Genomic DNA, 12,987 nt, shown 5'->3' on the forward strand with positions numbered 1-12,987 from the left:
AGAGGATCTTCTACAGTGTTCAACTCAAATGCGTTATCTAGATGTGCAGGGTATCACAATACGATGTATTGTCATTTTACAAGCTAAGGTATATCTTTTCATGGAAAATATGCTAAGATCGTATAGCAGACACAGCATGAGAAAGCAAATGCAGTTCTTAGTCATATTTCAGGAAATTATTATATCGAGATAACCTGTCCTGAATTCTAAACTTTTGAAATGATTACATTTCTGTGAGTGGGTTCAGTTTCAAATGCATGGGTTCCTAGTCAATTTGAGAATGCCAAATCCTAACCACTTGACCATCAGGGCTCTAGCCACCTTAAGAATCTTTTTTTTTTTTTTTTTTTTTTTTTTTCCCTGCATCCACGGCATTCAGAAGTTCCTAGGCCAAGGATGGAACCCACGCCACAGCAGTCACCCAAGCCATGGCAGTGACAACACCAGGTCCTTTAACTTCTAGGCTGCCAGGGAACTCGGAGAGTCTTTTAAAACTACTTTGAAATATAACCTCTTTTGTAATAATTATTTTGAACTCATTTCTGCACACTGAATTTCTACTTTTCCACCTTAACTATAATCAGTGGAACCAAACCATACGCCAAAAATACCAATTTGTACTCTTATCACACAAGGACATAAACTAACACTTGTTAAGCTCGGCATGGTAGAGGGGCAAACAGATTTGAAGTCTGGGTAGAAGCAAACTACACACAATACAATGCAAAACAAAATCTAATTAATATTGTTCCGAGTGTTACAAGAAGGAAGAAAAAGATAAACTTGGAGACCGAGACTTTACTGAGGGGAAGGAAACTTGTCTAGAAGGACAGAAGCAAATGTGTTTAAGAAGCGGACCTTCCATATCGAAGTCGGCCGTGACCTCCGCATCTTCACCCAGCAGCGTGGAGCTTGTTGATGACGGCAGTGGGACGCTGATTTTCTCTAAACTCATTTCCTCTTCCAAATTTTTGATCCAATCTGGACTTTTTAAAGTAATCGTTATGGTCCGACCCAATAACTAGTTGAATAAAACAGATACAAAATAAAGATTTAGTGACGTGAAAATGAACTATCTCGGCATAAAGTGACTGCCTGAGTTATACTATGCAACAATAGAGGCTTAATTCAGCTAGACTCACTTCGACCTAAGCATTTCACAGAGTCTGGATTTTTAACTAGTTTAAAATGTTCCCAACTCTCCCTTGAAGAGCTTATGTTGTGAAACCTCAGGCCTTTTTTTTTTTTTTCCTAGGATGCACACAGATTTAAGTTGCCTTTGCTGGAGCCAGTATCTTTTCCTGACTGGACATAAACTCACTGATAATTCTGCTTACATAGTTTTATATGTCCAATGATTTTGATCCACAGATTAAATAATTGTTCCTACATGAAACAACTAAAGGGAAGATGGTAAAAATCTTTAAGACACTTTTTCTGGGAGTTCCTGTTGTGGCTCAGTGGTTAACGAATCCCATTAGAAACCATGAGGTTGCTGGTTCGATCCCTGGCCTTGCTCAGTAGGTTAGGAATCTGGTGTTGCCGTGAGCTGTGGTGTAGGTAGCAGACGCGGCTCAGATCCCGCATTGCTGTGGCTGTGGCATAGGGTGGCAGCTACAGCTCTGATTAGACCCCTAGCCTGGGAACCTCCATATACCGAGGGAGCGGCCCAAGAAATGGCAAAAAGACCAAAAAAAAAAAGACACTTTTCCTGTTCATTAAGACCTTCCCAACTTGGTATAATGGTCTTGAAAGCTGCTATACTGTCAAAGTAGTTTCAGCATTCCAACTGTCAGAAGAATATTGAGAGACTTTAAGACCATTTTAAATCTTCAACAGAAGTTAGTCATTCTTGAAAACAGACTGGCATCTGTGAAGATGACATACTGCCTTTCCTATCAATTCGAGCAGCTTTTAAACAAAAGTAAAATCTAAAACAACCAACACATTATAACCAAGTTGTACTATCCTGTTGCTGTATTTAAAAACAAACACAAAACCTTCCTTGGCTCAAAGTGCCACTGACATTAGAATTTTTTGAAGGCATTGGATGGAGAGGTTGAAAGCTACTGGCCTGAAGAGCACAGCCATGTTTAATAGGAATTTTTTGGTGTCCACACTGAGCTTTGAAGTCAGAGTCCTTAAGAACTAATAATTTTTTACTCACTTATCAGACCATATCAGTTAAATTTCAGAACTTGGCAACAAGCTTCATAGGCCACTTGTTACTTTTTAAAATCAACAGAAGCATTCTGTACATATTCACCAAAGAACACTAACAATTTTTTTTTTTTTTTTTGGCTTTTTTTAGGGTCACATGTGTGGCATGTGGAAGTTCCCAGCTAGGCGCCACATTGTAGTTGTAGCTGCCAGCCTTTGCCACAGGCACAGCAGCACAGGATCTGAGACGTGTCTGTGACCTACACCACAGCTCAAGGCAATGCCAGATACTTAATCCACCGAGTGAGGCCAGGGATAGAACCCTCATCCTCATGGTTGGGTTTGTGACTGCTGAGCCACAATGGGAACTCCCAACAGGCATTCTTAAGCCCCAGTCACTATAATGGCCATTTAAGATGTATTTCCTTAAGAAAATCCACTTGGTGGAGATCGGAGGCAAATGAAATTTAGGTGACCGAAAGGAAAGTGTTCAGGAAAGCCATCCTTTCGGTTTGCCCTGCTTAAGCTCTATGCTTTTTCCAGATTCTCCCCTGTAATGGAAGTGCTCCTAACTGATCTATTTGCACGGAGAAGATTTCAGGCTGAAATAATGGTACTAACAAAGACAGACTAGAGGTTTGCAAATGCCTAACTTTCAAAAGGATAAATCAAACATTACTACGCCCTTTCCAAAAACATTACTTTTTCGGAATTTTGAAAATCTCTTAGGGGAGCTCAGCGTAGGTACTTTCGAAGAGCGTAACATGGATGACTAGACTCAAGGGTGAGGGACAGAGCTGGAAAGAAGGCAGGACAAAAAACAAACAAGGAAACGGATCGGGGAAAGACGAAAGGAATACTTGGGAAGGGAAGAAGAGCTGACAAAGAATGCCAAATTGAGAGCTGCTCTTAAATATTTATGTCACCATGGGACGAGGAAGGGCTTTTTAAGACATCCAAAGTAGAGATCAGTTTAAAAATCAATGACTTCCATATGCTGAGGACACACCAAAGTCACAAGACAAACTGGGAAGAGTATCTGTAGCACGTCATGAAGAGGGATTAACATCAAGGGAATTTCAATAGATCAACACCCGAGTGGAAAAGTGGGCTAAGGACATAAACAGCCCATCAGAGAAGTACAAATGACCAATAAATTAAAAAACTAGCAATCAACATCTTAACAGGGAAGTTACATGCTTCTTTTAGTGTTTCAGATGGTCAAAGTTTAAAAATACCTAACATTAGGAGGTTGAATATTAGGTGATCCAAGACCTAATAAAACTACATTCTATCTGAAGAGCTATTAGCCAATAAGTACCTTTTTTTTTTTTTTTTTTTTTTTTTGCTTTTTAGGGCCACATACCTGTGGCATATGGAAGTTCCCAGGCTAGGGGCTGAATCAGAATTACAGCTGCCAGCTACGCCACAGTCAAAGCAACATGGGGTCTGAGCCACATCTACAGCCTATACCACAGCTCCTGGCAACGCCAGATCACTTAACCCACTGAGCGAGGCCAGGGATCGAACCTGCATCCTCATGGATACTAGTTGGGTTCATTACCACTGAGCCATAACAGGAACTCCAAGTACCAAAATTTAATATGCCTATATTCTTTAAAAAGCAAATTTACATTTAGGAATTTATCCTAAGGAATAATAGTATAAGCATGCAAAATTACAGTGTATACAGGGATTACCTAGAATATTGGTTTAAATAATTAAAAGTTGGAAACAATCCAGATGTCTATTAGGAGGAGTTTGTTAGATGTCTACTAACAGGAGTTTGGTTAAATAAACTTAATATATCTAGCTACATAATGAAATTAATGCAGCCATTAAAAATGACATTTGTTCATATAGAACGATATCCATTATATGTATATCTCATTTGTGTTAATGTGTTTGTATACATAATCCCATTTGTTTTGGTATATGCATATATGAAGATTAAGAAGAATAATTTTGTAACAGTAGGATTACAAAAGGTCTTTATTATTTCTTTCTTTATACTTTTCTGTATTTTTTTTTTTTTTTTAATAGCTGCACTTACAACACATGGAAATTCACAGGGCCAGAGGCTGAATTGGAGCTACGACCTACTCTGCACCTTGCGGCAAAGCCAGATTCTAAATTCACTGAGCGAGGCCAGGGCAGGAACCCACATCCTCTTGGATACTAGTCATGTTCTTAACCCACTGAGTCACAACAAGAATTCCACTTTTCCGTATTTCTTGATTTCCTTTTGCATAGGTGTATTACTAGCGAATTAGGGAAAAACAAAACCTTACAAAACCTATTTCAAAAGCAATACACTCATGGAAATCTTTTTCTCCAAGGGAGTGGAAGTTATGTAACAGCAGAGGAAGCTCAGGGAAATCCTTATGGAGTTGTCTGCTGTTGGAGAAATTAGGCCTGGATTTTAGGTCATCCTATCTGGTGACCATATACTTACATATTTAGGATTTGTTTCAAAGCTTCAGAAAAAACTTAAAGACACAGCACTTTACAGAAGTAAAACTATTCCAGGCCATTGATATAAATTTCCATCATCAATGACATTTACACAGGTTAGGAGTATCTCTACAAATTAAAAATTTCTAGGGAGTTCCTGTCATGGCGCAGTGGTTAACGAATCCGACTAGGAACCATGAGGTTGCGGGTTCGGTCCCTGCCCTTGCTCAGTGGGTTAAGAATCCGGTGTTGCCGTGAGCTGTGGTGTAGGTTGCAGACGCGGCTTGGATCCCACGTTGCTGTGGCTCTGGCGTAGGCCAGGGGGCTACAGCTCTGATTCGACCCCTAGCCTGGGAACCTCCATATGCAGCGGGAGTGGCCCAAGAAATAGCAAAAAGACAAAAAAAAAAAAAAATTTCTAGGGAGTTCCCTTCGTGGCTCAGTGGTTAATGAATCCTACTAGGAACCATGAGGTTGCGGGTTCCATTCCTGGCCTTGCTCAATGGGTTAATGATCTGGTGTTGCCGTGAGCTGTGGTGTAGGTCTCAGAGGCAGCTTGGATCTGGCGTTGCTGTGGCGCTGGCGTAGGCTGGCGGCTACAGCTCTGATTGGACCCCTTGCCTGGGAACCTCCATATGCTGCAGGAGCGGCCCTAGAAAAGGCAAAAAAAAAAAAAAAAAAAAGAAGAAAGAAAATCTCTAAAATACCTCAGTGGGATAGATATGTTATAGGGAATTACTTTACCTATGCTTGAAAAAGGGACCTGGGTACCAAGGCAATAAAACAAGTTCCTTGGAATAAGGAGCACCTTCTTCCCTTGTTTTCTTATAAACAAAGCACTTTCTTCATATGCTAGAAATCTCTTCTACGACATAGGTGAGCCAGAATATCTATCCCAATCTAAAATTTTAAAGCTTTATATAAGAAAATATAATAAAAATAAAATTAGGGAGTGAACATATTTTCTCCTTAGTATTATCAATAATTAATATCTCTAGGGAGGGACCAAAATGATCCCAAGTTAGTCTTCAATCCAGTCTAAATAATAAAGATTAAAGCATACCATAAGGGCTTTTATCCTCCTGAACTGGAAATATACTTAGACAATTTGCTCTACGTGTGTAAAAATACAATCTCCAGACACTCAATTACAGAGCGGTTTCACATCAAAGAAAGCTGTCTTACCTCTTTACCATTCAGCTCTAGAGCACTCAAGGCAGAGCTTCCCTCCAAAAATGTAACCCACATTTTATCTTCCACAAACCTTCAAGGAAGAGAAGAACAAACAGTAAAAAAAGAATTAGTACCTAAAATAAAACTAGGATTAACAAGGGTTAGAGAAGCCAGGAAGTAAAAATACAAGAGAGCAGCAGGGCCAGGGGTGACGTGGAGAGGATACCCTTTCCCTAAAGCATTCAGATTCTAATTTCTTTCAAATACTATGTTAATAAAACAGTCAACCACAAGAAAGGGGCCCTGGGACCTCCAACTGCAATCTCTGCAAATCCAATCCTTCATTTCACTGACCAGGAGAAAAAGGGCCAGAGGCAAAGTGGCTCCTTCAAAGTGATTCTCTGGGGAAAATACATCACAAGGCTGGGGTCGAAGTCTCCTGACCCTGCAGTCCAGGACTGTGCACATTACTGTCTCGACGATTTTCCTGAAGCACATTTCCTTTGACCCAGAAAAAAGACAGGGAATTGTCCCAACAAAAACAAAAACTAAACCCCACAAAATCAATGCATCAACCAGATTGGCCCCAAGGAACCTTAGGTTACCGTCCTTGTCTGTATTTTACTCTCTTGAGACTTCAAAGGCTTTTGCTATGATTCTAAGTTTAGAGTTTTGAAATAAGAAACCCTCAAAAGGAAAAACAAAAAGAGCATGAGAATAAGTTCTGAAGAAGAGGGACACTAATATGTAATCATATTGTCATAAAAAAAGAATAAACAGATTATAACAGTATCAGTCTTATTTACAGAAACAATTTTACCATTGAACTACTACCAAACATGTAAATTAAGTTCAGAAATCCTGGCAGATTTTTCAGATGAGAGACAGTAAAATATATACACCTGCACACACACAGACAGACACACACACACACACACACACACACACACACACACACACACACACACACAGCCTGGGTAAGAAACTTAAACTTCTTTGGCACTGAGTTACTAAGGTGCAGAATGCCACCAACTGAAAGACGCAGGGGCATTATTCCTACTTAAAGATTGTGAAGGGGATCTTTTTCCAGTTGTTGCCAATGGACCATCTCTGTCCTCCAAAGGCTACAATCGCTGCTATAAGGCTGCACGAGTGTCCCACACGCCAGGCAGTATGTTCCTTGATAGCGGTACCAAAGCGTCTGTGGTCCTACAGCAGGGCTAACTTCTGGATCCTGCCCTTGTTTGGCGATGTGCAAATACGCTTATACATTTTTAACTTTAACAAGAGTTTCCGCTTCTGATATCCATGGATTTATATAGGACATTTTAGATGCTGTATTTTCTCCCTATTTTCACTCACTGGGATGAAAGCTTCTGGACGTTTCCCCCCAGTTAGTATAGGTATCTAAACACGCCCCATCTACATTCCGGAGGAATCTCTTATTTACATATAGAGATTACAGACTTCAATCACTCCCTAATGGTTGTCTTATTCTAGAACAAAAGGTGATGATCAGCTTAGCCTCCCTGTGATGGTAGTTCTGTCCCAGTTAACTTTCATGGTCTGTCTTTTCTATTCTAACTTGGTTGTCTCAAAGTGTAACAACCAGAATATTCCAGGTGAGGAGGCACCCCACGATTTTACGTTAGGATGACACCTCGTTTTGTCACTAGTACTTTTTCTAAGGATAAGAAGCATTTTGGGGAAAGCTCCAAATTAACACAAGTTCTTTAGAGACTGGGATAAAGGCAGAAAGGTCCTTTTCCTGCGTCAGGCTTTCATCCCTTATGCACCCTTTGGGTTCTCTTGAGCCTGGTGCAATATTTTTACATTTGCTCAAAAGGACACTATCTCCTACTTGGCTGCCCACACTCGCAGTCCACATGATGCTCCTGGTGGTTTGCCATTTCTGTACTTGGCAAAGCTTACTGTCAGCTGTAAACTTGGAGATTTCATGATGTACTTGCCGGAGCCGTAAGATGTTTTTGTTTGATTTTAAACCTTGGGGTAGATTGTTGTCCAACGATTTGAGGGAAGTCTAAATACAATTTCCTCTGTATTTGCCTATTTACTCTCAGAAAGGCCTCCAGGTTTCTCAGGAATGCTTCTCAGGCTACCTGACACCAGCTCAGTTTCACGCTGTGGACTCTGCTGTTTAGGATCTGGGGAAGTCATTACACACGGGCTGATCCTCCCGAGATTCCACCCAGGAAGTGAGTCTTCGGTCTCTCCTCTCTCCGCCACGGCACCCAGTATGGAGATCTGCCCACCGAACATCTATGCAACCCACCCAAGTGAGCAGAAGAACAGCACAGAAAGGAATGTCTCGGTACCTCTTCCCTATGGAGTTCAACCACATGTAATTCGATCTTTCAAAATGGTTCTCAGAAGAGAACATTTTTTTTTTAAACAACGGAAGAGGCAGCTGGTTCTGCCACGGCAGATGGTTAGGTCAGCGACAGAAACCAGGATGGGAATGGATGGCTGCTGACTGCTCATCTGGCAGTGCTGCTTCTCCATTAGATGGAAATTAAATGACTTAAAATCACTGGAAACACCAACTTTCTTAAACCGAGGGCTGAAAAAAGTCACTCTGCTTTACTCCCATCTCTCCTTAACAAAAAGGAGCAATCACATGTTCATTTTGCCATAGGGCTCATATGTTGTACTGTACAGGAATTGTGAGAGAACACATCTAAATGTGCACATATTTTTGTCATTGGTTGTTCACATAAAGCTTTACTACTCAAATTTAAACTTTCTAAGAAGAGTCCGGTTTCATAACCCATGAGCTCTCTGAATAATATTTCTATAGTGTGATTTCCCTTTAGTTTGAAAATACGAATACTCATACAACTAGTCAATACTAGGTAAGGTTATTTCTTTCTTTTCTTTTTTAGGGCTGCACCTGTGGCACATGGAAGTTCCCAGGCTAGGGGTCAAATCAGAATTACAGCTGCCGGCCTACACCACAGCTCATGGCAACGTGGGATCCTTAATCCACAGAGCAAGGCCAGGGATCGAACCCACATCCTCAGGGATACCAGCTGGATTCGTTTCTGCTGTGCCACAACAGGAACTCCCAGGTGATTTGTTTTTGTTTTTTGTTTTTTTTTTGTCTTTTTTTTTTTTTTTTTGTCTTTTAGCCTTTTCTAGGGCCGCTCCTGCGGCATCTGGAGGTTCCCAGGCTAGGGGTCCAATTGGAGCTGTAGCCACCGGCCTACAACAGAGCCACAGCAACGTGGGATCTGAGCCTCGTCTGCAACCTACACCACAGCCACAGCAACGCCCGATCCTTAACCCACTGAGCAAGGGCAGGGACCGAACCCGCAACCGCGTGGTTCCTAGTCGGATTTGTTAACCACTGAGCCACGATGGGAACTCCTCCCAGGTGATTTCTAATATAGAAAATATCATTTATGCATCACGAGCTGCTTTTGGACAACAAATACTTCACTCACCTTATGAGTATAACTTCACCAAAGTTTGTAAATTGCTGCAGAAGCTCATCAATCAGAGCATCGTCGAAAAAATTATTTTCTGATAAAGAACTTTTGATGGAGACCAACACCGTACCATCTGGCGGCCCCTGAACTGCAATCACTAGTTTATAAATGTTTTGCCTCTCTTCAGCTTCGACTTCAAATATATCGATATCAATCAGGGCAACGACAGGCCTTAGGCAGGAAGGAGGGGAGATGTGTTAGAAACATTTAAGAATGGATGGATTTCAAAGAAATGGCAAGCACGATTAGAAACAGGGAGGGTTCTTAAACCTATGGTCTGACGTCTTCAGCTCCGCCCTTCCGTAGTGCAGCAAAGTGCCAGGAGTCCACGTGTAGAGGATCTTGCTGCCGTCTTGGAAACTGGCATTTAGGAGATCTAAGTCTTCAGCTGCAGTGGGGTAAACGGAAACACAGGGCAAGCTGCCTGAGCATGACTGAGCTCACAGAGCAAAGGGACTCTCTCCTTCATCTGTCAGCCTCGCAGCTGTCTGAGGCTGGGGGGCCAGACCCCCCTGCTAATAGGCAGCAAGTCTCTACACCATTCAGTTGGAAAGGTTTTTTGTTTGGTGAGGTTATCCTGTTCTGCTTTACTGGGTTAAAATTAAGATGAGCCTTTACTTAACAGGGTTTCACAAGGAATTCAACAGACAAGTAGTGGTTCGAAATATCTGCTAACCACTTAAGTTATTCAAGTTAAAGATCTTTTTTTTTTTTCTTCGTCTTTTAGGGCCACACCCATGGCACATGGAGGTTCCCAGGCTAGGGGCTGCATCGGAGCTACAGCTGCCAGCCTACACCACAGCCTTAGCGACGTGAGATCTGAGCTGTAACTGTGACATACATACACCACAGCTCACAGCAACGCCGGGTCCTTAACCCAATGAACGAGGTCAGGGATCGAACCTGCGTCCTTATGGATGCTCGTCAGATTCGTTTCCTCTGAGCCACAATGGGAACTCCTCAAGTTAAAGACCTTAACGAGCATTCAGCTGACAATTCTACAAAAATGTTTCCTTGCTTCTCTTTGCGTGACACTCTGTCACTGAAAGAAAAGAGACTGAAAAAATTAAACTACTCTAAGCAGGTCTGAGAATTTTTTTAAGTTTTATATTTAAACTGTTTATTTTATTCCAGATAACCATTGTTGAAAAAAAAAAAGTAGCCCTCCTTGCCTTATTTCCTATTTACATCATTCCTCTCTTCCTTGTGAAGTGCACACTAACTCATTCAAATGAAGAAGTCCGTTTCCCAACCTGATCTATCAAAAGGCCATTTCCTTCTTCTCCAGAGGACACGGTCTGTCCAGGCAGGGGTGCGGCACTTTTCACTGGTGTCATAGTCATCAGAAAACAGATCATATTTATATGTTGGAGCAAAGGTTACTTTTCCTTCTAAAAATCCCCTAAAAATCTAAAATAAACATACACAAAGTAAGTGATTAGAAAAGGTGAAAATGGCCTGTTTTCATTCAGGTCGCCAGTCATTAAATGTCTATCATGTTAGAGATGAACACTTCTTCCTTTTTTTTTTTCTTTTGTCTTTTTAGGGCCACACCCATGGTATATGGAGGTTCCAAGGCTAGGGGTTGAATCGGAGCTGTAGCTGCCAGCCTACACCATAGCTGCTGCAAAGCCAGATCCGAGCCGCACCTGCAACCTACACCACAGCTCATGGTAACACCGGATCCTTAACCCACTGATCAAGGCCAGGGATCGAACCAGGTCCTCGTGGATCCTTGTTGGATTCGAAACCTGCTGAGCTACAATGGGAACCCCCAAGATGAACACTTCTAATGGAATGGGACAGAGCTTAAGAAAAAATGATTTACCATGTGGCCTTCTGAATGCCATGTGTTTGACATTTGATTAGACAAACTACAAAAACATGAACAATGGAATTCCACCAGTATTTGCACTACATGAGACCTTCAGAACTGAAGGAGACTTTGAAATCATACAGTTTGATGTCTTATTCTCAAATAAGGAACTGGGGTCTAAGAAAGTTATAACGTACCCAGAGTGTTTGAAGTTAAGTCTGATGGCCACAAAGGTACCACATCAAGGGGCCTCAATCACCTCTTCTTTAAAAAAAAGTTTTTAAAAATGAATTCTTCTAAAATTGTGTGGTCAGAAGCTTTATGAAGTAAATTTCGAAAAGGCCCACGACATGAGAAACAACGGGAAAAAATTAAGCAGAGTACCACAGGATCTTAAGACCAAAAAGCAGTCGTCCTGATGAGTAATATTCTAAACTTGCCATTACCAAAAGAAAAAAAGGTTATTCTTCTACTTGAAAGTGAATCTTACAGAGAAATAATACATTTTTCCTCCTAGAAATTATTACGGGTTTTCCTTTCCTTTTCTTTTTTTTTTTTTTTCCAAAGAGAAGGTAATTTTCTATCTGTTAAACTACACCTATGTATTTATTAGGGATAGAGAGTCCAAGAGATTTTTTTTTTTAAAAAAAACAAGCAAGACTTTAAGGAAAATATGTTTTCATAACCAAAGATCCGCTTCTTGTCAGTGGAAGTATCTTAAGGACGTTTATACCTGTCCAGCATTTTTCTGATTGATAAGTTGATCTCCTGCTATAAGAGAATCCCAATTCTGCTGTCTTATGAGCTCCTTAACTTCTTCGTTAGGGAGATCGATTCGGTAGTTAAAATCGCCACACCAAAATACATAGTCATGGGAAAAGAGCATCCTTCCCTGGAAGCAAAGAGACAGAGTTTTATTTTATTTTATTTTTTTGTCTTTTTAGGGCCATATCCGAGGCATATAGAAGTTCCTAGGCTAGGGGTGAAATCAGAACCATAGCTGCCAGCCTATGCCACAGCCACAGCAAGGCGGGATCTGAGGCATTTTTGCAACCTATACCACAGCTCACGGCAATGCTGGATCCTTAACCCAGTGAGTGGGGCCTGGGATTGAACCCATGTCCTCATGGATACTAGCCGGGTTCGTTACGACTGAGCCATGATGGGAACTCCCAGTGACAGAATTTTAAACAACCAACTTAAAAAATGCTTTACAACTTTTTCTTTGCTTCCCCGACCCCCACCACACCTGAATGACTGAACCCCATAGTAATAACACGTGAAGTATCTATTTAGGTGAACGCTGTTGACATTTCTAGGAACGATCTTAAATTTTTAAAAACTGATATAGAACTTGGGGTAAACTGAAATACATTCCAATGCCTCCTCTTCAACAACAAGCAGAGTGCTTACCATTGGGAAACTCAGCTTCCGCGCTATTTCTATAAAATCTTCATTTCGCTCTTTGACTTGTGATTGTCCTGCTGCAAAGTGGCTGCAGACGAAGCAGAGGCTTGTGGTGTGGAACAGCATGCGAATGGCGACCGCTCCCTTATTTCCAGTTGCACCTCCCATTCCAGTCTTCACGGTATCAACCGCAACATCCCTTTAAAAGGAAGAATTCTAAATCCAAGAGCAGAAGTTCCAGCAGCTCCGCATGTATGAGAAATTAGAAATGTCTATTACACGATTATAACACTACACACCTTTGAGGGCAAGCCTGTGAAATAGTACAGTGCAACTATTAGTGACTCTTTAATCAAGAACACATTTAAATACAGTTACCATATGATCCAGGGATCCCGCTCCTGGGCATATATCCAGAGAAAACTATAATTCAAAAAGATACGTGCCCTCTCAATATTCACTGAAGCA

At 41.2% G+C, this 12,987-nt stretch overlaps 1 protein-coding gene across 50 annotated transcripts in view; it reads right to left on the bottom strand.

The window, feature by feature from the left end:
- SYNJ1 (synaptojanin 1) overlaps positions 1–12,987 on the bottom strand; it is a 102,274-nt gene that overhangs the window by 22,237 nt on the left and 67,050 nt on the right. For all 50 annotated transcript variants that reach the window (XM_021070926.2, XM_013982572.3, XM_013982571.3 and 47 more), the window contains 7 exons: positions 12,526–12,718; positions 11,846–12,004; positions 10,550–10,706; positions 9,567–9,684; positions 9,252–9,467; positions 5,800–5,878; positions 859–1,021 (listed from right to left, as the gene is read on the bottom strand). In XM_021070926.2, coding sequence (XP_020926585.2) covers positions 859–1,021; positions 5,800–5,878; positions 9,252–9,467; positions 9,567–9,684; positions 10,550–10,706; positions 11,846–12,004; positions 12,526–12,718 — 1,085 coding nt within the window. The remainder of the gene's footprint in view (positions 1–858; positions 1,022–5,799; positions 5,879–9,251; positions 9,468–9,566; positions 9,685–10,549; positions 10,707–11,845; positions 12,005–12,525; positions 12,719–12,987) is intronic.

Source organism: Sus scrofa, chromosome 13, assembly GCF_054392235.1.
Source record: "Sus scrofa isolate SSC_HxYL_T2T_F1_AM1 chromosome 13, Sscrofa_HxYL_maternal_Yorkshire_Landrace_v2.0, whole genome shotgun sequence".
Lineage (NCBI taxonomy): Eukaryota > Metazoa > Chordata > Mammalia > Artiodactyla > Suidae > Sus > Sus scrofa.